We start from the raw sequence: 24641 nt of genomic DNA, 5'->3' as shown, positions 1-24641 counted from the left end.
GAAGAGGAGCTAAAGAAAGCTGGATACCATTAATAACAAGTTACTCAGCAAGTTCAAATTTAACAGAAAACAAAATGTTTTATAATTTTTTGATTGTCAGTATTATTATTCAGAGTCTAGTGATAAATACAATCAGTGGAAAACCGTGTAAATATTGGTGTAAGACAGATGAAAATTTATTCTATTGTTGCCCAACTGGATTTCCTGATAAATGGCAACATAACTCATGGATGTCAACATCATCACTGAATTTTTGGTTTAAAATACTTGGCTCTACAGTTTGGCATTTAATTCCATATTTATCACACCTGCAAGATTTTCCTCCTATAAAGAAAATGAAAAAGTGTCCGTCCCTGAGAGCTGAATGTCCGAAAAGTTTCGACTGGAGCCATATATTAGTGCTATGTCATGACGACAATGACTGTCATGGAAATGATGAAAAATGTTGCTATGATATTTGTTTGGAATTTAAAGTTTGTAAATTGGCTGAATAATTTTACTGTAAAATTAATTTATTTAATACATTTAAAATAATACAAAGTAACATTGACTAATTATGTATGTAATAAATGACGATAATTATCTTGTTCATAAATAAGTGATTCTTATTATCACTACTGCAACTATTAATAATAATAATAACTAGTATTCTAATAAGTCGTTTTAAAAGCTCCGAAAGATTCGTTTTTTATTGCATTAAATAATTATCTACAAGTAAGCTTATAATAATTACTATTGTGAGATCCATTTAATCATTATCACTAGAATCATCTGAATCATAAGTTGATGATATTTCTGTTTCACTAAATTTTTCTTCTTGTTCTATAAAGATATCACTCGAACATCTGCAAGTTAAAACAATAATTGAACTAAGTAAATAGTAATTTGATATTATCAAGATATGCACTCATTTGTATTAATTTTAGCATAAAGTTATGAAGTAAAAATAATATATTTTTAATATGTATATGAAAAGTGTATTATTTTTTATGATTGTTGGGCATAATTGGATGATTTAATTATATGAAAAAACGATATTAATAAGTAGAAATGAAAGCATGCAAAAATACTAGATCAGATAAATATATCAGTATATTAAAGTTGTAAATCGAAGAATTGCACTTAAATTTGAGCAACTTAAACACGCAAGAAAATTCTCGCCTTAATAATTTTTAATTGTTGGCAATTACAGAATTTCTCGTTATTCCTTCAATATGTTGAACAGCATGCCTGTCCTGGATACACTTAGAACTTTTTGACATCTTCTTAATACAGTTGTATGGACAACAAGACTCTTCAGTTGATCTATGTATTGATATATACTTATCGAAAATCTAATATTACTTGAATAATGTGTAAATTTCAAGTAAATACATTAATTGTCTTTAATATGCCATAATTTCATTATCTTTAAATACCGGAATTTATTCTTAAATAACTAGGTATGCTACTTGCCATAAATTCGTTGAAATTATACTCAAATTACATACTTGTCAAAGTTCCAATTATCACCAAAGTCCTTGAGAAAAGATAAAGCCTGGCAAAAATCCCGACCTACGTTCTTAAGGTGTACAGTATCTAAGTGGAAGCCAGCTAGTGGCCCTTGATCACAACCGCAGAAGCTACTTTCCATTGTGTAACTTCTTGAATCATGAAAAAATGATCAATAATTGTAGATAATATAAATAAAATGTTTAAATCCAATGATAGTGTTTAAAATTGGCCATCTGATAGGAGATAAATAGTTGAAGCTCTCACCTGGCTACGCCGAGCTGGCGCCATATGGCGACCCTGGCCGTGGATTCCTTGTTCCTTTCGACCTTGAACGAACACAGAGGCAAAGCAAAAGCAGGCGATGTTTTCTGCATGAGTCTTGGCAATACCTGAAAGTGCAAAACCATTGGATATTTATTTTATTCATTGATTCATTTAAAAATATATATCTATACAGATATTTTAAGAAAAAAATTTTTAAAAATCACAAGAAACATGATATGATCATTAATAGTGCCATGTAATGGAAATGATGGATGGCATTTAAAATTACAATTACCAAATAGTGAGCTGGCTGATCAGGTTTCTCGCGGTCTGCTGCACTCCAAGAACCTGACCTTGAGCAACCAAAGAGAAATACGTTTTTCCGACGAGAATGACCGTGGTAGTCAACAAACACATAAGGTGGACGTTGTAATACTCTTCCACAATATTCCATGAGACCTTTTGTATGATAAACCACTGGATGGAGTACTGGATTAGGATTATTCCATCGCCGATTTAAATCTTCATTCGTCAAGCCATATCGGTTGCTATAAATATTTTTTTTATAATAATTACCACTTGATAAAAATCTTTTAAACAAAAACAATTATATGAAATAAATCTATGAAATCTAACATATAATAAATAATAAATGATATGTATAAATTATAAAATGAAGATATTAATAAAGTTGGTGCCATTGATAAAATGTTGAAAAGAGCAGTAGATGTCATTTAAGGATTCAATCGCAGTTAGAAAGACGTTTCCGGCGGCCGGAAGTCATTCTTGGAGGAAACAATCTTCCTGTGTCGTGCATAGTAATAGTATGCGAGTAATAACGTAAAGGAAAAAATATCTATAGAATTAAATATCTGATGAGAATTTACTAAATATACGATAAATATGTAAATACGAGGAAATCGAAAACAATAGTTGATAAATTGAATTTACATTTATAATAAATATAAAATGTGTCTATTTGATGTTTATTGATACAAATACTAGAAGTATAAAGATTATATTGCTGCTACGTAATAGGACTACTATGGATGTTAATCATAAATTCTCACACGCATGAGGATGACGAGATGGAGAGGAAAACGAGCCAATGGTCACTCTGCAATGCGAATGAAACGAAGAGGAGTCGAGTGGAAAATTGATTTAGCTGCTGGTGAGCTGAAATTGCAGCATGACGAGAGTCAACGCTCGTTAGTTGGTTCGTTCAATCCAAGGCTTTTTACTCTTCTGCAGCCGCTGGGTATCTTCTTGAGGAAGAATTTCTTAAACGGAAAAATCATCTCCAACAATAATACACCACTTCCCTGCTACTCTAATCATTGGTTACATCCATATTCTATCTCAATGACATACTTGAAAAAATCTGTAAAGCTATCAATGATCGTTGGAAATAATCAAGAAGTATGGCATAACAGTTCAAAGCGTCAAAAGGAAATTAACAAGTGTAGATGATGTCAATGACTTTTAAGTAAGAACCTTGACCGCTAACTTTTTTCAATGTTCAAAGTACAAAGCATTTGGCTTTTGCTTTATTCTTCCTTGCTTTTAAGATATATTAAATGAAGAAGTTTTTTTTTATTAAAATACTTTAGTATCATCACCATTCTTCGCTCTTCAATGTCTGAGCCTCATTGCTAGAACTTTTTTATTATCTGAAAAAATGATAAAAAGATAAATTGTTACTTATACTGAAATGATTTCTTCTTGCGTGCATTCATTACGATAAGAAAAAGGTATCGAGGTGGATGATGGTGATGACGATGATGAAGGTACGTATAATAATTCTTGAAATATTATTTTCTGTTTGTAAGATGGAGATGTAGCTTCATTAGAGTTGAAACATAGCCCCGGGTCATTTGGTTTCTTTTAACGTCTAAAGTTTTGCGTGAAGACCATTGGAAGTTTCATTTTATTTTTTCCTCTTCTTCTTCTTCTCACTTTGCCTGACGTATAAGATGAAAAATGGGGAAAAATAAAAAAAATATGAATTCACCCTGGGGATGTAGAAGAATTGATGTAGAAGGGCGGCAGTTGCGTGGGGATTTTAAATTATATGAGATCTTAACACACAAGCAAGATGTTCAATATGAAATTTTTCATTGAACTTTTTTATGCAAGAGTAATGCATGAATATTTATAAGAATGATAATTAAAAGGGAAAATTATTATTAGTATTCCACATAGTTTAGTGGTCTGTTGGTGAATATAATTATCATATTTGTTCGTCAACCGTTTAATTATTATCATTTCTGTTTAGATAAGGTATAATTAATTGATTAATTATATATCAATAGTTTGAATTATTTTTTCTTTCTTTCTTTTTAAAATTATAGATGCTTTGGGTGAAAAAAGGATTCAAAGCATTGAAATATTGCTTTTAGACAGTCCTTTTTATAATCAATGATACCTATAAGATTCCATAGTTTTTTATGGTGAGAACAAAAAAAGGAAAATAAAAGGTACAATAATCCTTGTCCACTACCTGGCTGACCTTCGAATTTAAAGATGCTCCTTATAAATATAAGATCGGTTTTAATAAATTTTTTAATTAAAGTAATGAATTATTGAATGCCACTAACAATAACGATGTGAACGAAGATCCCCATCATCTAGAAACAGTTTTGAAAAATAATAAAAATGTAGAATAGTCTAGAATTTATTGATGTTTAAAAATATATTGTGTTTTAATGATTGGTTTGAATTGATTGAAGAATATCTGGAGAATCAATAAATGTATAATGATGATTAGTACTGGTGATGAGGATCACTGTGCGTTAGGTGCAAGATAAATGGAAAAAAAGAGCACAAGAATGTCGAAGGTCCCAGGGTATAGTAGCGTAGGCCCTTCTTGCGGTCTTCAACTTGTCCGTGACGATTCGCGGACTAGAGAAGAATCGAGACCTCCATCAGAGTGGTGGTTCGTACATGGTAATCCCCCTGCATGGCCTGAAATAGACCTCGACTCGCAGCTTCTTCCTCTTACCCCTCAAGTTTCTTCTCGAGTCTCAAAGTGTTCTTACTTAGTTGGTTGGCATCTCCCCCGCTATATCGGGTCTTCTACAACAGTGCGAATCGTCTTTGTTTTTGCAAAGCTCTAGCAAAAAGGGAGAGAAAAAAAAATGACTAGAAATAAATGAATAAAAAATAGGAAAGGGAAAAATGGTGAAGGGAAAATGTTGCTGAGAAGTGGCTTCTAGTTGATGATCCAACAGAGCCTGTAACTACGAAGTAGAAAAGAATGAAATGCGCAAGAAGAAACGATCATGACTTAAGAAAGAGTATATTGAGAGAAGAAGGATAAATATACAAGGTGAAGGAGGATCGCTTGTTTAGTTGAGAAAACCAAAGGAGCCTCAAGCGAGAAGCTACGTTTATGCCTTTACTACATGACTTGTACCAAGTTATACTTTGATCTCTGCTTATCGAACCAATCTTTGTACTTACATTCCCATGAGATCGCGACACGAATGGGGTCGATGCGTCTTATGGGATTGTATTAATGCTCTTTTCAATGGAATTCCATTAATATTTATCATCTTATGGTCAATTTAGCATCTAAAAATATAACAAATCATAAATAAATAATCATTCCAAAAATATTATCTAATAAATAAATTTATAAAAATAAAATTCTATCATTTACTTTTTTTTAAAAAAATTATGTAATTAAATCATTGAGGGTCCTAAACGTTGAGATAATTTTTCAAATATGTAAGTATATGAACAAAAGTTTGTTTCCGTCTTTTTTGTCTTGTGAGGAAGAACGTGTTGAGAGTAGAGTGATTAGTTAGGGTTTTAGACTTTTTATTTAGACGGTTCAACTGAGTTTCGTCTGACTTCTCTATACTATAGGTGTTGGTTTGTGAATCATCTTCAACGACCCCCTCTCCATGGTCCCTCGCCAGAAGACTCTTAAGGGAGCTCTCGACGCTGCGCGAGACCAGTTCGAGAACGCGACCCTAACACTGACATCCGGTTTTTAAAATAGTTCACGGAAGCTTTACAAATCTTACTAATATTCTGATAATATGAAGATCATTCTGTTACTTCTTGTCACCACATTTATTGTTTCAGGTAAGTTTTTTCATTATCAATTCATTCATTTATTTTCTAATTAATTAAACCGATCATATCAATATTTATCAAATATTTTATCAATGAAAAAAGTTCTGTTTTTTTTTTTTAATTTGACAAAACTTTATATTCAAAAAAGATCTGTGAAATATTACTGTAATTAAATAGTAAATTAATCAACTTATCTCATAATCGAGTCACCATGTGCGTTCCGCATGTGGTAGACAATCAGTTGCATCTTACATTATATTCATACAATGCTAAATCAATGTCTCAAGGCCTTCAGGTCATTTACCACCTGTATCATTCATTATACAACATCACAATGTTTTTTATTTCATCAATGAAATTGATCTATTATCTTTTTGATCCTAATAATTATCGATGTAATTTTGATTGCAAAAAATTCATTACCATCAAGATATTTATTGAATAATTTATTTAATTTTTTATCACTTCTTTTTTAACATCTTCTTTGTGCAAGAGACAAGTCATGATTTATGAGACAATTTATATGACAATTTAATGATTGAGTTCAATGGACTGTGCTCACCATTGTTTTCTTTTTTTTTTATGAGCACCAAGATGAAACATAAAATTCTGATCTTCTATTAAGTGTATAGAGTCAGAAAAAAATTATTTCAAGAGAAGTGGTAATAACGGTAGGATAACTGAATATTCGTATATGAATTATTATTCATAGGATTATTCTTAAACATTCTTTGTCATTTACATGTATGGTCTAGTGACTCGGAAGCGACAAAAAAAACGTGCTCGGACGAAATGATACATGCTGGAATGTTTGTGCACACCTAGCCAAACATTCCACGTGCTTTTAAAATATGCATAATTCATATTTATTCTTTAAAAGATTATATTCAGTCTCCAAATTATAAGACTCGACTTATAAAATGTTTTAAAAATTTTATTCATCACTTCAATCTTCTATTAAACGCTTCAGTAAAGACTTTTTAAAAAAAATAAATAACAAAATATTTATTTTAAATTATTTTAATTTACAAGTTGTTAAATAAATTAATTGAAGATAATATTAATTATAGTTCACGAGTCTTAAAATATAAGAAACTATTTTAAAGAATTTTAGTCATATGTACATCTTCAAGGTCACCTCAATAGCAGTTGATGTGATTTTTGAATAATACAAATATTAATTAATAAAATTAAAGTTATTTCAAAATGTTGATGAAATAAATTTTAATTTCAGCTCAAAGGATAACAACAATTCAACTCGATGGAGTTCAGTACTTTGTTTCAAGAATGAATCCTTATAGTCCTGAATTGAATTATTTCTTAGCTTATCAGTATTGTCGTTCACTTGGTCTACAATTAGCATCTTTTGAAACAAAAGAAAAAGCAGATACGATGACTCAATATTTGAAAAATGCTGGATATACTAAATATGACTTCTGGACCTCAGGAAATAAATTGGGAACGGATATGTTTTTATGGATGAGTACTGGACTACCTTTTAATGCTACTTTTGATTATATGTTAAGACGTTCTGGTAACAGAGCAGTTGATGTACCTCCTGGTACTGAACCACAAAGGGTAGCACGAGAAAGGTATGATATTTTTTTTATTTATAAATAATGTTGGAAAAATATTCAATGAATTGATTGAAACAATATGTTTTAGTGGAGATAGTGGAAGTACTGATGGTTGCGTAGCAATGGTATCACCAACTTTAGCATGGGATGCACAAGATTGTACGCTCATTAAGGATTTCATTTGCGAGCAGACGCGATGTTATTATTATAACTACGGAAGCATACCGGTTTCGGCAACTCAGGGGTAAGAGGTGAGACATTTAATCACAGTACATGAAAAGTCGCGCGCCTGCTCAAGTTTATGGGGTATTTAAGTATTTGAATTAGTTATAACTACACTTTACACTTTTACTCGCAATTATTTCATACATTATTAATAATATTTTTAATAATAATCAAAAATAATAGTAATAATAATTATTATTAGTATTATTATCATTATTTATAAGTATAATTTTAGATAATATAAGTAGATGATATTAAATATTTCAGTTGGCTATAAAAAGCTTTTATGATTATTTTATTAATAGTTCATTAATCGCAGGAGTGCGCACTTTTCATTGACACTGGTAGCTTATTAACATCACTAACAATCTATTTCTGCTTTTTATTATTTAATTAAGTTATATTATTACTAACTAATCTATCCTAAATGAAACATTGTATAAATAATTTTTTGGTTGCAAAATTTGCGTGATTATTCAAATAATTTTTTTCATAACATATTGAAAAAAAAAATTTAACAGTACATATAAAATCATTTTTTTATTTACTATTGTTAATACAATGTTTTCAAAAAACAAAAGCTTTTTTAATTTTATTTGGCTTTCTAATCAATAAAAAATTTTAGAACTCGTAAACCTTATGCAACGACGACAACAGCCTTGCCGGAATTCAACAAAGATGATGAGACGGCGGATAAGTTGGAGACAGAGACAACAGGTGTAGATGAAAAAGTAGAAAATAATAATGATCAGACCGAAACTACCGATAAACAAGAAGAAAATGTAAATGAAAATGAAAAACACGATGAGGAAATTCCACCAAATACATCATTTGATTCGGCTTCTGCTCATCCTGAAGATCTTGTGATTGGTCGACTGATGAGTACATTATCCTCTGATTCTTTGACGACCGGAAAGAGTAAAGAAGAAACAATAAAAGTTAAGAGAATTAGAACTGAGGATATACCAGATATTACGAGTTTATTTACTAGTAACACTGGCATTAAACCAAGAACTGAGAGTGTCTTTGATGGACTAGAAACTCATGAAATCCGTTCAATTCCTCGAACAAATTTACCAGGTTCAATTTATGAAAAAGCTAAATTGATACCAGAAAATGGTGTTGAAGAATCAAAAACTATTGGGCCATACGAGAGTGTTCAAGATTATGTTAATGATGAACCGGAAAGTGGAATTGCTTCTGAAGCGTCAAAGGATCAAGAGGAAGATTCTAGTACTATATTACCTAATGCTGAACCAGCTTATAGGTACAACATTAAAGTCCGCTCCAACGGAAAAGTATTAGACCCTCCGTCCAAGTAGTTTTTTTCAGTAAAATAAGTAGATCTTAAGTTTATCTTTGTAGTATTCATGAAACCACAAAATTAATTAATTCCAGTCATTGATATATAAATTAGAGAATGATGAATTACCAAGGCAATATCATCGATTTGAAAAAAATTTATCAATTTATAGATAATTATTATATGATAAATATAATTAGATATGACGTCAGAGGACGTAAAAAGCTAAAGCTTTATGGTGATGGGCCAAGGGATGTCCACTGATGTCATGTTCGATGTTTTTTGCCAATTAGAATACGAGTGCAAGACGAAATGTTTTATACTAACTCTTTTGATAATTTACGACGATTTTTTATCATAACATTTACGTCATCCAGTCGTATTCAATTATATTTAAAATTAAATTGTAACATTTTTTTCATCAATAATATTTTTTTTAACATTTATGCCATTGATGTTGTATTATTACCAGTGCGAAAAAAATGAAGTGTAATGTCGTATGATTATTTGATTTACTTACCAACCATTTATTACACCTTCAATATTTAGCATTGGAATAATCTTGAATACATAATCATCACGTAAACTTTGAGCATAAATTGAATTTCCTAAGAGTGTTTCTAAAGTTCCATGCATTACCCACGATGAATTACTCTCTCCTGGATGAATTCTCGATGTTAAAAAAATTATCTTCCGTTTCTGAAAGATAAAGAGAAATATTATTCTTTAATCTTGAATAAAAAAAAGTTACTATTTGAAGAAGTAAAAAAAAAACTTACAGACATGGGATTAATTTTAGACTCTGGTGCAGTTATTGTCAATAAGGGGCATTCATTGCTATTTAAAGTATCACATAGAGTTTCAACTTCAAAATAAATTTGTTGTTTTTCTACCCTTTTTAACCACTTCCAGATGTGACTCATCAGTTGTGAGTATGTATACGGAAAGTGATAAGCTAGATAGCAAATATCGTAAGAGTGAGGAAAAGTTACAGTGAATGAAGTTGTTAAATAATTTTTATTCTTGCATGGTCTTCGATAACAATTTCTGTAATAGCAAATATCAGAACCAATTCTGACCCAACCCGGTCTTCCTAATTGAGATTCAAGAACGCTGAATAAAATTGGTTTCATACCAAAATTAAATTGCGAATTAGCTTTCTCGCAATTTATTATATTGAATGTATAAGGAATGCCTGCCTCCATATTAGATACTTGAAAATAAAACCATTGATGTCTTGAGCCACTATTAACATCTGGTGTGAGAATGAGATCATATTCTCTTGAGCCTATCTGTGATAATTAATATGAGAAATTGATTTCTTTTTTATTTATTACCCTATTTAATCCATATTTTATCATACGAATATAATACCTGAATAACTTTCCGTAAATTTCCACTCTCAAATCTTGATTCAAACTGTAAACTCTTCATTTCCATATTTCGCCGACCTGTTTGACCTTCATCAACATTGCTAAGAAGCTGATCGACTTGGGATCGTTCAATTGATCCAGTCTGACAGGTTGTCAATGAATCTAGATCGAATATTACTTCCGCATTCATAGAATTTGATCGTAATCCACGATCGACGCTATTTAATAGTTTCGTTCGACAGACTTTTCTATCTTTGTCATTAAGTGGTTCAGGTGTTTCAGAGCAATTGCCTCCGATTAGATCTGGATAACCGACCTTTACGAAGGGGATTACACTCCTTACTTTATTAGCGCAGCTACAATAGATTGACCTATCTTCTACATTTAATGGGATGTTATCTAAAATTTGCAACTTCCGTGGATAAAGTATATTTGAGTTTAAATTAGGAATATTTTCTGATGCCCAATTAGTAGAATTACCAGATTTTATATGCTTAAGCAGCTCAGATTGTTTAAATACTCTTTCTAATGAAGGATCAACCGTCCGATCTGGATTTATATTATTTTGGTTTACAAGCTGATTCTTTAAACCCCCAAATTCTCTAAACAAAATATGGTATCTGAAACAGAAACAGAAACATTTAACTAATATTTGACTACATCATATTTAAATTTTATTTCATCTTACCCAAGAAGACTATCGATAGATCGTTGAGACGTAATAACACTAGTAAAAAACTGATCCTCATCAACATTATTGATTATATTATAGTGATTTAATTTATTTTTGAAAATGGGATGTTTTCTATCATCATTACCATCACCATTTTGATTATCATCGCCATCATTATCATCATCATCTGCTGACTCCGTATCACTAGAAATCTTTTCGGATGAATTGATGCTGGTAGCCTATACAGAATCGCAGTATTTTTTATTTTATATTTTTGAATTGATTACAAAATACAAACCTGACTTTCAACATCACTACAACTGTCAACACTATTGGCTCGTTTCCCATTGATGTTTGGAAGATTAAATCTGTAAGATGAATATTATTAATAATAAAATAAAAAAATATTTAACATGTTACTAATAGATGTTATTAATTTAAATATAAATCAGCTATTGCTGTTTATTGAGTTATTTTGTATAACTTAACGTAAAACATTAATTGATATTATTATATTAAAACAATTCACAAAAAAAGGTAAAACTCTTTATCTTTATGAGAAGAAAATAAATAGAATGGGCAAAGTTGAAAAGTAAATAGCCGATAATGAATACAAACCGAACAGGTGACATTTCAGGTACTGGTAGTTCTTTCTTTTCGAGACATTGATTTATTATTCCACAAACTCGTGAAAGAAGAAAGTCGTATGCTTTAGATTCCGGACAATTAATGCAAAATCGATAGAGAACTTGTAGACCATTATTTGCTTTAATAGCTTTCCGACCGGATTCTGTTATAAATGAAAGTAATGACAATAACAACGCTCTCAATTTTACTTACAAATAGATGAAAAAAATATCCTAGCTTAGTCATCAAAAATAATTTAGTCAAGGGCATAGAATTTAGAGAGACAAGATACAAATATTTCATTGTTAGAATAACTACGTGTAGCTTTGCAGTTACTTTTTTATGATATATTTTTACATATGAAGACTTTTTGATGTATCTAACAAAGGCAAGTATGAATTATTCATAACGTTATGTAGTCTCAGGTCTATACACAACGGCTACTCCGATGATGCTGTATCTAAGACTACCGACCAAAGATAATATTAAAAATAATAAAAGAAAAAAATATTTCAAGTCGACATATCTTTCTAAATGACGGTTTTATTTGAATAATAGTGCGTCATACTTATTGAACACAGGTGATGGAGAGTACAGAGGGCATTGCTGGCTATTTTTTGTCTTATTGGACCATCCCATTTGTCCCATCTATCAAAAATACGCGTCATCATGAAAACCATTCCAACTTTGACGAACTTAGCACAAAAAAGTTCTATAAAAAAATAATCCTCTATTTATTTGACTATTTTTATCATCGATTTTTGATCGTATTGAATATTTTAAGCTTGCTTACTGCTCATTGTAAAATATTTAAAACATTCCAGCAGAATTTTTAGTTTCAAGCGAGGTGAGTAACCGATGCACACAAAAGTTTTCTCCAAGGTCGCTGCTATTCCATCTTTAACGAGAATTTGCACAGCAAATGCTGTACCCAAAGTATGTATAAATATTTTTTATGTAATACCTGTTTTAATATAATAATCATTTTAAAAACTTACTGTTTTTAGAAAGATTTTTTAAGATAATAAGAAGTGGTAATAGCAATCGAGCATCGTTATAATGTTGTTTGAGTAAAGAATGAAATATCTTTGTAGCACTTGAAATCCGTATTTTCATTGAAAATTTTGGATCTTTTTGAGCAATCTACAATAAATAAATATTTATATCATTAATTATAGGTAAGTGTTTTTCAAAATTCTATTTTTAATTCTTTTCGACTAAATATTTCATTTGAACTCATTATTAACACTGTTGTCATTGTTATTGCAGTAAATTTTTTCATCAATCAACACGATAATTAATAAAAAACAAAGTTTTCGTAAGCATACTCAAAATTAATTATTTTAATAAATATTTACCTGACTTAAAATCCACAGAATTTCATGAACAAATATTTCTGTCATTGTACTGTCACTCCGTTGTGAATTAATTAAAAGTTTTAAAAATACTTGAGTACCACCAAATTCTATCAATTGTGCTATTATTATGCGACCAGCATTTTCTGAAAAGTAACAAAAACAAGATTAATTTGAATAAATATTTTTTATACTACGTTATTATGGTAAAACAAGCACACTAAAGTCAACCTACTTGTTGAATATTTTCCTTTCGTTGCTTTTGATTTAATTTTTGATTGTCGTGGAGAAATACATTCATGCAATATTTCAGTGATACTTCCACCAATTGTATTATCTTTACATGTCTGAAATTTAAAAAATATCAATTTTGTTTTGATAAATTTTCAAGTAACACACATTTACCTCCAATAATTGAATAAAGATCTCCAGTGTATTGAACTCTTTATTCCAAAGTAATTCCAGTGTTTGTTCACGAACATTTCGATCTATAAAGACAACAAAGATTTTTTTTTAATAATACTTTTAGAACATCACGGATCATTTTCATAGTTTTGGGATTGTAATATATTTATATTTTTTTCTGTATTATTTATAATACGATTTCTTGATATTATTCATGTAAAAAAATAACTATATTTATTGGAATTAGTCCAAAATTATAACTATTGCTGTCGTAAATTTGATGTAAACCATTTACGTAAATTTTACAAGTAAATAAATCATGTTTTTTCAAAAATAGTACTATCTCACTGTCAACGATTACACCTGTCTTACGTCTCTCAAATTAATAATATATTTACTAAATCATAAATACGCCCTGTCATCTAATAATTTTCTTACCTGATGATGTGACGCGTGTGTGAAGTTTCGCCAACAAATTTCGTATTGTTTCTCCATTGTCTTGAATTTTTGACGTACAGGATTTCAATTTTTCTAATACATCGTTTATTGAATCATGACTTTCTGTTCTAGGTGCTGACATTCTAGTAAATTTATTCAAAACAATTATTAAATGGCCTAAAAAAAATTCAAGTCTAAGACGAATAAGAAGGATGCTGTATTCATGCAATAAATAATCAAGGGTGTTATGGTATTTAAAACATTTTTAATTCAAAAGAACTTAAAAGGAGAAGCTTTATTTTTAAATATACGTTAATTAATTGTTTAAATTTGGAAAATATCCAAAAGTTCTTTAGAAGCCAAGCTTTTGTTTGTTCAGAAAATGATAATAGTGTCAATGTCTAGGATGTTTTTATGAAAATTATTGTTTTTAAATATGAAGATGATAAACAATAAAATGATAAAATTTTTTTAAACAAAAATATTGAACTTAGTTATAATAAAAATGATATTTAAAACATTGAGACTCTCAGAAACCCATAAATTTACAATCATAAAAGCCTGAAAATTGCAAACCAATTACATTTGATTATTGGAGATAAAAACACTTTCCAATTGATTACTGTACGCTTCAGACCACCAGTTCTCCTTGTCACTATCTTTCGATTTTTTCATGGTCAATGAAAGCACTTTAAATCTTTATACTTTAATAACAATAAAAAAGGCACTTGTGAAAATAATTAAATTTTAACTGTACAATGAATGAATCATTTTTTACAATAACTTTGAATTTTTTAATATTGAAAAACAGCCACTGGATCTAATGATGAATGTACTACATTCATAAATTGAGGATACAAATACACTTCTCCGTATACAAGTTTTCACTCATGTTTTAAAAATAAATTGACGGAACTACTTTGCGAATTATGTGGGTTAAAAGAACGCATGGAAATAAATCATTAAAAAATTTTTCAATCTCACTACTATTTAACTCAAATGAATAATTTATTAATTTCGATAGTTAATCATTTAAATGGTTCATTAATATCAGGAAAAGATGATTGATAGTTATGCTATCATGTTAATTATTCAAATTTCACTTAAACACTTTTTTTATACAACTTTTGATAAATATGAAATAACGAAACACTTCTAACGACTTGTCGAGTCGCTTTGACGTTTTCTTCAGCCAAAACTATGTTTAAATCCCAAGTGCACACGCGGACTTGCTATTAATATACATGCTTTCTGTCTTTCCGTAAATCCTCACACAATCTTCCACTATTATTCTCTCATTACTTTGTTTTTGTTGTTATTGTTATTGTTGATGATTTATCAGCTCATTTAGAGCTACTTCTATCATGGCTTTGTGATAAAAATATTGAAAATAACTCATCTCTCAATGATTCTTGTTAAATAGTGATTTTTACTGATAATTTTTGATAAATAATAATAATAGTAATTTTTGTTAATTAATATTAATTGATGTTGAACGTAGTCATGACATTATAGATCATCAATTTAAAATTTCCTAATCATTAGTTCTGCCAAAATGTGGGCGTTTTTATATCATGATAAACAGGTGAATTACGTGATCTTGGTAATTATAAGCCAACAAAACCATCAATTAAATGACAAAATTTAAATAAATTATTTAATGAAAATAATTTATAATTATTAACTATTGATAAAATTTAACTAATGTGAAAAATAATAAATAAATAGGCGTATTTTTCATATAATTATCAGTTAAAAAATTTTTTAATGATTTTTTAAAAATAGAAAAAATGATGATTAGCATACTTACATTAAATTTAAAATATAATATTAATGTTGTTCACAAATTTTATGTTATTATTCACTCTTTTTTGTTTCCAGGTTGCGGAATTCTTGCATGTCTACAATCGTGTCAATTTATTGGAGATGTGCTCAAATTTATTCACTCAATATTATTTGAATTTTGATGAGATATATTTCATCTAACATTCATAGTCATTGACTTTAGATAGGACACTTGTTGATAAACACCAAAGTATTGATTATGAATAATCATAAATAGATAGTTAATTTAAAAATTTAACAAGCTAGTGTGAATGAATGATAAAAAGTGTAGAGTACAATGTGTGAAGTTTTACGCAAAACACACGCATCAGTATTTCGTTAGCTCATGTAGGCGAGAGTCAAGTATTGATTGAACCCTACAGGCGGTATATTTTTGAAAGTTTAAAATCTTTTTTGCTCGAAGGATGAAAAAAACTTTAATAAAAAAAACTTGTTTATAATACATGTATTCAAATACATAAGAGATTCATTATAGCTTAATAAATAATTCAAATTCTTTTCTATTATGCTGATTAATCAATTATTTTTTATTGGTAAAGACTCACCTCATTATTTGCTATTTTATTGGTTTAGAATCACAAAATAGTATCAAATTTTACGTATTATAGCTAATCATTATAATAACAATTATTATTAGAATTAATATTTAGGTATAAATATGAATAAATAGATAATATTTTTCGACTGATTACTAAGCATACTAAAAATGGGGAATTATGATCAGATTCAATAGACACCTTTTTGAAATTAAATCTTGACTGCAGTGTTAGGTAGAATGTAACATTCAGAAAACGAATAAACTTGACTTGTCACGGCATTGTACGTTTAGCACCCTTTTGTAACAATCAAACTATCCTGATACGTGCCTGGAGTTCTTTCTGACATGCTAAAGCTTTTAGTTTTCTCAGGCACGAAGCTTTTTCGTACTGTTACGGCGTTATCGCGATTGAAATTCCGAGTGCATTGTCCTTAATTTCAAATAGCTGCATTGAACACTGCAACATTACTGATGTTTTATTATCTTTAGCTTTTCTATAATTTTTGATTGTTTCTTAATTCACTAAAAAACCCAACAAAAATGAGGATTATTAGGAAAAACAAACATCTTATATGTCATTGCAAATAAATACTTTTTTCTGAGTAGAATTATATGCAAATAAGTCATTTATTAATTAAAATATATATGCATAAAAATTTTTTATTTTTCAATTAATCACTCAGTAATAATAATAATGGTCATAATATTGAGAAAAGCTGAAACAGAGATAGTGATATGGCCCCTAAATTACATTGATCGTTAATTACATCTGATACTTAACTTTATGTGAAAAGCCTTGACCCAGCCAACTTTGTAGTGCTCTTATATCAATGTTTTTTCAATAACCTTTAATATTTTATTGAGGTATGACTGTCAATCATAAAAAATTTATTAACGACTACATGCATGTGTTATTGAAGTGTTATTAAGTATTGTTGATCTATATCAAGGGAGGTAAAGTTTTATAACGAATTAATTCAATTGGCGGTTGAACACCAGATTTGTAAGAGCAAGTTTTCATAAGTTTATTTTTTTTTTTTTTTCATCTTTTGGCTATAATAATAAATTGAATCTGGTATCACACCCGTTCTCTTGGAGAACCGAGGTAGTTAGAGGACCAAAAAAAAAAAGATATAAAAAAATGTTCATATGGGTGGGGATAGATTTGGGCCCAAGAAGAATATATAAATCGTGGAACAAGATTAAATTCTGGTTAGTCAGGATAGGAGATCCAATTGTAGCAGGAAATTGGTGTTTTCATTATCCATTCAAGTTGTTTTGAATATAAGATAAAAGATAACAATAGGTTGTTGTTATTGTTGGTGCTATCATTGCTATCAATTTTTCAATTTATAATTTGAGACATGCTTATTCTGTTATTTTTGTTGGGGGTCGGTGAAGCTGCAAGTATTCCAGCTGAATCATCACATAGAGAAATACAATCAAAAAAATTCAAAGATTTGCAAGTTGAATCTTCTAACTATGTTCAGACAATAGTTCCACATTCCAAGTATCTTGTTTATAATCTTTTACAGGTAAAATAATCATAACTCTATTTATCAATTGCATATTTATTATACTTATTTTTTTTCGTATTATTCTAACTATTTATATTTTCATATCAACTAGGTGGACTCTGATAAACAATTACCAGTACTAACTTTTCCTTATGGAAGTCCAGGTAGCTCATATGTTACGTCTTCATTCAATTATTATGGTGCTCCACTTTTCGATTACGAGATTCAATTAAGACCGGTAATAAATTTATTTTTCAGTGGATATATTTATGTTCAATATTTCTAATGCATTTATTTCAATTACATGTCTTTAATGCGTTATTATTAGTGTTATTACAATTATTAATATATACTGTAAATAATCCTATTTCAACATTGCTTGGAAATTGTTGATATTTTTCAAATTGCTAATAGTTATTTGATTTCTTTATAGGTCTATCCAAGCGTGAATGTGCAACCATTTATTCCAAATTATATTCCACAACAGCCAGCCTCGACAACTACTCAAAAACCATTGCCATTCGATGAGGATAAAATCGAAAAACTAGATGAAAAACTTGATCCTAGTTTGGAGATGAATTTAAAACACGATGAACCATTGCAGGAAGATGATACTGTTGTGGTAGAATCTATTTAAAGCCATCCATAAGAAAATTGATGTTTTTTTTTCAAATATCAAATTTATAATACTTCTACGCAGTTAGTGTCATTCTTTCTTATTAGATAAAATTAATGGATTAATGTATGTAAATAAGTACACTGGTTAACAATTGTATTGATAATTGATTAGTGAGGTCAATAAGTCAACCCCCAGTTTGTGATTGAAAATCAATATTAATAAATATCAAGACTGTTTGTCATTAATTTTTTACTATATAACAGAACAGAGTCTTTTGTGTCAGTACTTTTTTTTCTATCATCTAGAGAGTTCGTTACTCGGAGTATATTTCAGATAATCAGTAGTTGGAGTAACTTGTCTATACTATTTTATAATTAAGTTTTCACGAAGTAAATATATAAAGTGAATCACAGAGATCAGCAGAGCATAATATTTTAATGAATATTGAAATAATATTCAAACATTAATTGACATTAACAAATTACAGTGACATTCAAGTGACAAATAAACGTCATGTTAATTTTTATCTTAATACTTTTATTCATTATTGACGTGAAAGGGTACCCTCAAAGTACGGAATTAATTAATAATCAACATCAGCAAGTTATTTTTAATAGAATAAGTCCTTGGATATTATTGAGAGCAAAGAGAAATTTTAATGACACACGTGCAGCTCATGAACAAAATATTGATGATTATTATTTTAAAAAAAAAGCTGTAATCGATAGATTTTATACTCGACAACGTGAAATAAATGATGCTTTCCAAAATAATTCTTCAGTTTCAAGACAAACAATAACAACTGAACAAACACCAACTGTAATTCTTAATTTTTAACTTATATAATAATCAAAAAATTACGCATTTTATATTACAGAACTAAATTATTATAGACACCACCAGGATATCGAAATTTGGGCAATTGTTCACATTCACAAAAAACCAGGCTATTGTATCAACACAATTTGGGAATAGGATTAAAAGGATCATCACAGTTGAATGCCAATTTTCAAGTAAATTTAGACAGTCCAATAGTAATAACCTGTGTTGAAGCATTCCTTTACAATAATACTCAAGGTACAATAACGTGGTTGAGTGGAGGACCTGGTAGAAATTATTTAAGGCTTAATATAAAATCTTCAACAAATAAAGGAGTTTCTTATGTAATTAAAATATATGGTGCATAAAAATGATATAAAGGATTAATAACAGAATAAAAAATAAAAGCTTCTTATTAAAGAATTAAAAAATTTTTTTTATCATCACGGTGGGTAGTGCTAAAAACAACTAGAAAAACTAAATAATACTAAACACTTTTATAAATGGCTTAGTAATATCAGCTATAAAACTATGAAGAGTATTGTTTCCTTGGCACTGAAGATAATGGAACTTCTGGTACTTTTTCTGTTGTTGTCGTTGTAGTTGTTTCTGATTTAATGATTTGTTTTTCGTTGGTTTTATTTTTTTCTTGATCATTTGGAGTAGGTTGATCGCTAGGATAAGATTGTGGAAAAGTATAAGGAGGTGGTGGTGGAAGAAATGGTCCAGGAGGTTGATAGTTGACATAATAAGTTCCAGGTGTAACATGTGGATATACATTATATCCATATAAGTATGGATTAAAATAAACTGACTGATAATTTGGATAAAAACTTAACGGAACACGATCTTTATTTCCATCTTTTTCATCCCCTTCAGCGATTTCTTTGTCCTTTGTTTTATCATCAGTATTTTTTGGGCTATCAGATGTATCAACTGGCTGTGGATTCACTGGTATCGGATAAATATCTGGACCAATAAATTCAGGTCCTACAGGAGTATAGTAGTATGGATTAAGATAGCCAACTGCAGTCCTGTGAATTATAGGCTGGATGACCGGATATGCTTTTGAAGGTGCCAAGTTTTGGTCACTTGTTATCAGAGCATTGTAGACTTTAGGAACTCTTCGTAAACCTGATGATGGAGTAGCTACGATATTTATTATAATCAAACATCCAAGTAACAGCCTCGTCTGTAAAATAATAATAAAAAATATTAGATAATTTATTTCACGGTACTGTATTATTTTCTTGCTATTAATGATACCTTTTGACTTATTATTAGTGTCAATTTATTACAAAACAGGGCATCTCGTGTGCCCTCGACATTGTTCAGTATCCGGTCTTTCGAAATGATTTGCAAAGGAATTTGTATGCTTCTATAAGAAATGTTATACCAAGTAGAAAATTTTTTAATTATATTTGATAATTTATTTTCAGATATTTAATGATTTTGATAATAATCAAAATATCTTGAAATACCAATGTTTATTTGACAATGAAGTTAAATGAAGAAAATATTTGCTATAAGCTTTATCAACCACATTAATTAATGAACAGGTTGGAAAGTATTCAATAAACATATGAAAAGACGAAAAAAATATAAATATACTCACAATCCACAATAACTCCATGTCTTTTTAAGTAGAAGTCGATGAGGAGTGAATAACAAGTAGCAGAATTCTTGATCAGGTCCCTTGTATATACGTGGTGGAAGCTAAGGTCTCCAGACCACTCCAGACATCAACTCCCACTTATATTCTCACTTGGCGAAAGTATTCACTATGACATTATGTTACTTATGCTGTACTATCATGAATGCACAGACGCCTGTTTCAGTATTCTTTTAACTATGATGAATAGCATCAGACTCTCCATTTACGTACGTCTTATTATTTTTTAAATATTTGGTCATCTAGTTTATGTTTGATTTATTTCTCACTATTTTACCTATTAACTCAGTTAAAAGGATTAGCATTAATTGTTATTTTTTTACAAAGGATTTTAATAATGATTGAAAATTAAATATAAATTATTAATATTTAGTTTTTTTTATATTCTACTTGACTAACATTTCATGGCATTTGCTAGAAGACATTGATTGTTTTTAAGTTAATAGTTAAATAAATTGAATAATTTATCATTTATATTGATTCAACTGGAATATAACAAACTCGACGTAATAAAAGTAATGGAAAATTTGGTAAGAAAATTACAATTACTAATACTAGAGGAGATAATAATAGTAAAAATCCTGCATAAATAATTAACCACCAGACTGGTGTCAATTCGAAAAGCGGATGTAGCATAATTAATTTTTTTAGCTGGTCAGTTAATGCTAATTTATGATTTTATTAACATGATAATATGTTGATCATCTGTACAATCGAACAACATTTACAAACGTCCCAAGTTCTTTCAACTTTTTCTGCATTTCTCAATGATCTCCAATCCTAAAAAATAAAAAAAAATCACTTTATTATGATTCGTATTTTAAAAAACGTACTTAATAATTTTTATCTTTGACAAAAATTTATTTATTTACTGAAGCGTAAAATTGTTCTTATTCAGGGAACAGTTGTAGCAGTTTGAAAGTATGTGAGATGCGGTCGTCCTTGTACTTACCGTAGCAAAGCTGATGAAAGAGAGAATGAAGCAATAGTATAGCGATAGAAATTACTTGAATGTATGACTGAGGCTACAGATTGAATTTTTTTTTTTTATTTTTTAAACATGATAATTATATACGTAAATTGTACTTGCATGTATATATACGTACTTGTGTGCATAATATACATATGTATTATGTGATAAAAATTGATAATGTTATAACATATTATTATAGAATTGTAGAAGAGAAATTTTCACGATTACACAACTGACATACACATAATAAAATTATTTAATGCAATGTAAGTGATGTGAAGACATGTTATGATATTTTAGAATTGAGGAAAAAATTGTCCAGCTATATCATTTGATATGAATTTTACCATTTACAAACAACTGTACTAATTAATAAAATAATTTTTCATCATCATATTCATTTATGAAATAATAGTTAAATTATTTATTTATTAAATGAAATTTAATTATGATACTTTTCAATGATATTTGGAGATTATAGTCATTTTGATATTAAAATTATTTTCAATTTTATGTAAAAAAAATCCTAAAAATTTCTTACAATAGATAAAAAAAATTAATGTGACAATATGAAAATTAAGCATCATTTAACAATTAAAAGGGTATACATACTTGGATGCACCATAGATGTGATGGTCAAAGTATTACTGTTTCACAGAACGCGGTTGCTAGACTGACTTAAACTTCTGGAAGTTCGTATATGCTTTCCCTTTCTTTTTGTTATTGGCCAGTAAGTTGTGTTGGACCAACCTGAGTCACCTGCTTAGGCACAATTACTCACACACGTTTCAATCGTTTATACACAATACTTATTTAAACTTGTTGGCATTGACGGCTTTTTTCACAGTCTCTGAAGGACGAACTAACAAAGATAATGACATTTGATAGTATTTAAAAATATCACATTAATTCTCAAAATAATATCTAATTATCTTTATCAATATTAACATTATTTGTAATTTTATTAAGTCTATAAAATGTTTTGATCATTATTGTTGTTATTATTTGTTATACAAAAAATATAAAAATATAATAAATTGTATTACTGCTTTCCAGTGAGTTCATATAATATCATTATAACTTCTCTGTAAGTTCAGGCACAACTTTAAACAAGTCTGCAACTAGTCCATAGTCAGCAACTTGGAAAATCGGTGCTTCTGGGTCCTTGTTGATTGCTACAATTGTCTTGGAATCTTTCATTCCAGCCAGATGCTGAATAGCACCAGAAATACCCACAGCAATATAAAGATCCTAAAAATATGAATATGTAATTTAATTTTATTTCAGAAATATAAGTACTTTTATTTAAATAATTTTAGTTTTCTAAATGCCATCATTGTAACAAAATGTATCAGTATAGTCTTGAAAGATTTGACTTTTAAATGCTAACATTGATGAATATATCAAGTCTTTTCTACCATACAATAGTTAACTATTATTCATTTTATTTTAATATCAAATTTCTTGTCTATGCTTAAAAATGATAACTCACTGGAGCGACGATCTTTCCAGTTTGTCCAACTTGTAGATCATTAGGAACAAATCCAGCATCAACAGCAGCACGTGATGCACCTACTGCAGCATTTAATTTATCAGCCAAAGCATATAATAGTTTGAAATTTTCGCCAGATTTCAAGCCACGTCCTCCAGAAACAACTACTTTGGCAGATGTTAATTCTGGTCTATCAGATTTACTAAGTTCTTGCTTTACGAATTCGACTAAATTTGATTTATAGTCTCCAGCTGGTGCTAATTCTGTTGAAATATTACCACCATCTAATGGTAATTGTTCAAATGCAGTACCCCTAACCGTGATTACTTTGATACCATCTTTAACCTTTATAGTTTGCAGTGCATTACCAGCATAAATTGTGCGCACGAAAGTATCGGAAGACTTTATATTGATAATGTCACTCACTGGAGAAACATCTAATTTTGCAGCGACCTAAATTTGATTGAAATCATTTAATGATAAAAAAAAATATTTTATGCATTATATTTACCCTAGGTAATAAAGCTTTGCCAAAAGCACTAGCTCCAGCTATGATATGACTGAAATTAAATTGTTTGTGGGTTTCTATAATTAATGGAGTTAGAGATTCTGGTGTAAAACCCTTAAAAGCATCATTTTCAGCTATTAAAACTTTGTTGATTCCATTGGCTTTGCATAATGCTTCAGCAGCTGGTTTACATTTTGTTCCAGCTACAAGTACAGTAATGTCACCACCTATTTTTTTGGCTGCACTTAATGTTACTTGTGTTATTGGTGCTAAAATTTCATTATTATGTTCAGCAATAACTAATGTTGATTCTAGACGGATGAATGCACTAAACTGTAAATTAAAAAAATATATTATTAACATAAATTGTCTTCAAACATGGAAAATCAAATAATTAATTAAACATATGCCAATTCGTGTATTCTGAACCAAAAAATAACAATAAAAGAAACACTTATAAATTTTGTTTGTTTCCTTTATTATGTATAAAATAATGAGAAAATTTTTAGTTCATATTATTTTAGAACAATAAGAAAATAAAAATAATAAATTTACATAGAGAAAATAATTGAAAAAAACTTACTTTTGTTGAATGAGTTCTTAAAGTTTTTGCACAAGCTACAAACATTTTAATTAATATTTTTTGGTTAAAAATGCTTCTACCAAAATAAACTTTTTTATAGAAAAGTAATTAAATAAATTTTTTGGTAAATGAAAATTAGATTGAACGAGAAAGTTACATCACAAAAATTCGCAAAAGTAAAATTAAAGTAGATCAGGGCAAAGTCCTTACAACTAACACATCTATAGATGATAAACAAGTGATCACTAGACGGCAGCA

The 24641-nt window shown here is 29.1% G+C and overlaps 6 protein-coding genes and 1 long non-coding RNA gene across 16 annotated transcripts; 4 read left to right on the top strand and 3 right to left on the bottom strand.

Annotated features, from left to right (window-relative positions):
- Nucleotides 1-497: 497 nt before the first annotated feature.
- On the bottom strand, nucleotides 498-15760 carry LOC118064656 (cytosolic carboxypeptidase 1-like). 6 transcript variants are annotated; one of them, XM_035079416.1, is made up of 20 exons: nucleotides 14401-15016; nucleotides 13818-13960; nucleotides 13380-13462; nucleotides 13210-13321; nucleotides 12978-13120; nucleotides 12618-12762; nucleotides 12413-12544; nucleotides 12188-12331; nucleotides 11611-11782; nucleotides 11291-11360; nucleotides 11008-11231; nucleotides 10800-10939; nucleotides 10321-10718; nucleotides 9726-10238; nucleotides 9467-9645; nucleotides 2054-2306; nucleotides 1759-1883; nucleotides 1491-1643; nucleotides 1162-1305; nucleotides 743-845 (listed from the first exon to the last, which is right to left on the bottom strand). In XM_035079416.1, exons 1-19 carry the CDS (start codon nucleotides 14490-14492, stop codon nucleotides 1173-1175), a joined length of 3354 nt encoding a protein of 1117 aa, XP_034935307.1. In that variant the 5' UTR covers nucleotides 14493-15016; the 3' UTR covers nucleotides 743-845; nucleotides 1162-1172. The 6 variants fall into 6 exon arrangements, with proteins under 6 accessions (XP_034935305.1, XP_034935306.1, XP_034935307.1 ...); XM_035079414.1 differs by having other exon boundaries at nucleotides 498-845; nucleotides 1191-1305; nucleotides 10321-10939; XM_035079417.1 differs by lacking the exon at nucleotides 14401-15016 and adding an exon at nucleotides 15628-15760 and having other exon boundaries at nucleotides 10321-10939.
- On the top strand, nucleotides 5698-9392 carry LOC118064657 (uncharacterized). Of its 3 annotated transcripts, none has more exons than XM_035079421.1 (4): nucleotides 5698-5850; nucleotides 7076-7433; nucleotides 7507-7669; nucleotides 8269-8406. In XM_035079421.1, exons 1-3 carry the CDS (start codon nucleotides 5805-5807, stop codon nucleotides 7664-7666), a joined length of 564 nt encoding a protein of 187 aa, XP_034935312.1. In that variant the 5' UTR covers nucleotides 5698-5804; the 3' UTR covers nucleotides 7667-7669; nucleotides 8269-8406. The 3 variants fall into 3 exon arrangements, with proteins under 3 accessions (XP_034935312.1, XP_034935309.1, XP_034935310.1); XM_035079418.1 differs by having other exon boundaries at nucleotides 5710-5850; nucleotides 7507-7662; nucleotides 8269-9392; XM_035079419.1 differs by lacking the exon at nucleotides 5698-5850 and having other exon boundaries at nucleotides 7292-7433; nucleotides 8269-9392.
- Nucleotides 12209-15832, top strand: LOC118064658 (uncharacterized). The gene is made up of 4 exons (XR_004690071.1): nucleotides 12209-12555; nucleotides 12627-12797; nucleotides 13950-14067; nucleotides 15699-15832. It is a non-coding gene; the product is annotated as an uncharacterized lncRNA (long non-coding RNA).
- Nucleotides 15833-17259: 1427 nt separating this feature from the next.
- Nucleotides 17260-19323, top strand: LOC118064770 (uncharacterized). Of its 2 annotated transcripts, XR_004690086.1 has the most exons (4): nucleotides 17260-17735; nucleotides 17830-17955; nucleotides 18151-18416; nucleotides 19214-19323. XR_004690086.1 is itself a non-coding variant. In XM_035079621.1 (3 exons), exons 1-3 carry the CDS (start codon nucleotides 17565-17567, stop codon nucleotides 18352-18354), a joined length of 501 nt encoding a protein of 166 aa, XP_034935512.1. In that variant the 5' UTR covers nucleotides 17261-17564; the 3' UTR covers nucleotides 18355-18596. The 2 variants fall into 2 exon arrangements, 1 of the variants encoding a protein (XP_034935512.1); XM_035079621.1 differs by lacking the exon at nucleotides 19214-19323 and having other exon boundaries at nucleotides 17261-17735; nucleotides 18151-18596.
- LOC118064769 (uncharacterized) lies at nucleotides 18813-19575 on the top strand. Its single transcript, XM_035079620.1, has 2 exons — nucleotides 18813-19155; nucleotides 19230-19575. Exons 1-2 carry the CDS (start codon nucleotides 18850-18852, stop codon nucleotides 19521-19523), a joined length of 600 nt encoding a protein of 199 aa, XP_034935511.1. The 5' UTR covers nucleotides 18813-18849; the 3' UTR covers nucleotides 19524-19575.
- Nucleotides 19571-22725, bottom strand: LOC118064768 (uncharacterized). Of its 2 annotated transcripts, XM_035079618.1 has the most exons (3): nucleotides 22413-22725; nucleotides 20771-21607; nucleotides 19571-20347 (listed from the first exon to the last, which is right to left on the bottom strand). In XM_035079618.1, the coding sequence occupies exons 2-3, from the start codon at nucleotides 20786-20788 to the stop codon at nucleotides 19685-19687; spliced, it is 681 nt and encodes a 226-aa protein (XP_034935509.1). In that variant the 5' UTR covers nucleotides 20789-21607; nucleotides 22413-22725; the 3' UTR covers nucleotides 19571-19684. The 2 variants fall into 2 exon arrangements, with proteins under 2 accessions (XP_034935509.1, XP_034935510.1); XM_035079619.1 differs by lacking the exon at nucleotides 22413-22725 and having other exon boundaries at nucleotides 20771-22054.
- Nucleotides 22726-22743: 18 nt separating this feature from the next.
- wal (electron transfer flavoprotein subunit alpha wal) lies at nucleotides 22744-24610 on the bottom strand. The gene is made up of 4 exons (XM_035079617.1): nucleotides 24384-24610; nucleotides 23804-24133; nucleotides 23293-23745; nucleotides 22744-23051 (listed from the first exon to the last, which is right to left on the bottom strand). The coding sequence occupies exons 1-4, from the start codon at nucleotides 24426-24428 to the stop codon at nucleotides 22875-22877; spliced, it is 1005 nt and encodes a 334-aa protein (XP_034935508.1). The 5' UTR covers nucleotides 24429-24610; the 3' UTR covers nucleotides 22744-22874.
- Between the last annotated feature and the right edge of the window lie 31 nt (nucleotides 24611-24641).

This window comes from Chelonus insularis, unplaced genomic scaffold (assembly GCF_013357705.1).
Source record: "Chelonus insularis isolate UGA/USDA-ARS -01 unplaced genomic scaffold, ASM1335770v1 contig_24_pilon, whole genome shotgun sequence".
In the NCBI taxonomy this organism is placed as follows: domain Eukaryota; kingdom Metazoa; phylum Arthropoda; class Insecta; order Hymenoptera; family Braconidae; genus Chelonus; species Chelonus insularis.
The sequence above is the reverse complement of the archived record's forward strand: the minus strand, read 5'-3'. Positions and strand labels throughout refer to the sequence as shown.

Excerpts from the sequence above, each read along its gene's own strand:
- LOC118064657 (XM_035079418.1), top strand. The coding sequence starts at position 5,805 with ATGAAGATCATTCTGTTACTTCTTGTCACCACATTTATTGTTTCAG. Across the intron at positions 5,851-7,075 it reads CACCACATTTATTGTTTCAG|CTCAAAGGATAACAACAATT; the intron begins GTAAGTTTTTTC and ends TTTTAATTTCAG. Across the intron at positions 7,663-8,268 it reads CCGGTTTCGGCAACTCAGGG|AACTCGTAAACCTTATGCAA; the intron begins GTAAGAGGTGAG and ends AAAAAATTTTAG.
- wal (XM_035079617.1), bottom strand. The coding sequence starts at position 24,428 with ATGTTTGTAGCTTGTGCAAAAACTTTAAGAACTCATTCAACAAAA. Across the intron at positions 23,746-23,803 it reads GCAAAGCTTTATTACCTAGG|GTCGCTGCAAAATTAGATGT; the intron begins GTAAATATAATG and ends AATCAAATTTAG. Across the intron at positions 23,052-23,292 it reads CTGGAAAGATCGTCGCTCCA|GATCTTTATATTGCTGTGGG; the intron begins GTGAGTTATCAT and ends TCATATTTTTAG.
- LOC118064656 (XM_035079412.1), bottom strand. The coding sequence starts at position 14,492 with ATGAAAAAATCGAAAGATAGTGACAAGGAGAACTGGTGGTCTGAAGCG. Across the intron at positions 10,239-10,320 it reads ATTTACGGAAAGTTATTCAG|ATAGGCTCAAGAGAATATGA; the intron begins GTATTATATTCG and ends TAATTATCACAG. Across the intron at positions 1,644-1,758 it reads CGCCAGCTCGGCGTAGCCAG|AAGTTACACAATGGAAAGTA; the intron begins GTGAGAGCTTCA and ends TCATGATTCAAG.
- LOC118064769 (XM_035079620.1), top strand. The coding sequence starts at position 18,850 with ATGTTAATTTTTATCTTAATACTTTTATTCATTATTGACGTGAAAGGG. Across the intron at positions 19,156-19,229 it reads CAACTGAACAAACACCAACT|ACACCACCAGGATATCGAAA; the intron begins GTAATTCTTAAT and ends AAATTATTATAG.
- LOC118064770 (XM_035079621.1), top strand. The coding sequence starts at position 17,565 with ATGCTTATTCTGTTATTTTTGTTGGGGGTCGGTGAAGCTGCAAGTATT. Across the intron at positions 17,736-17,829 it reads TTGTTTATAATCTTTTACAG|GTGGACTCTGATAAACAATT; the intron begins GTAAAATAATCA and ends CATATCAACTAG. Across the intron at positions 17,956-18,150 it reads ACGAGATTCAATTAAGACCG|GTCTATCCAAGCGTGAATGT; the intron begins GTAATAAATTTA and ends ATTTCTTTATAG.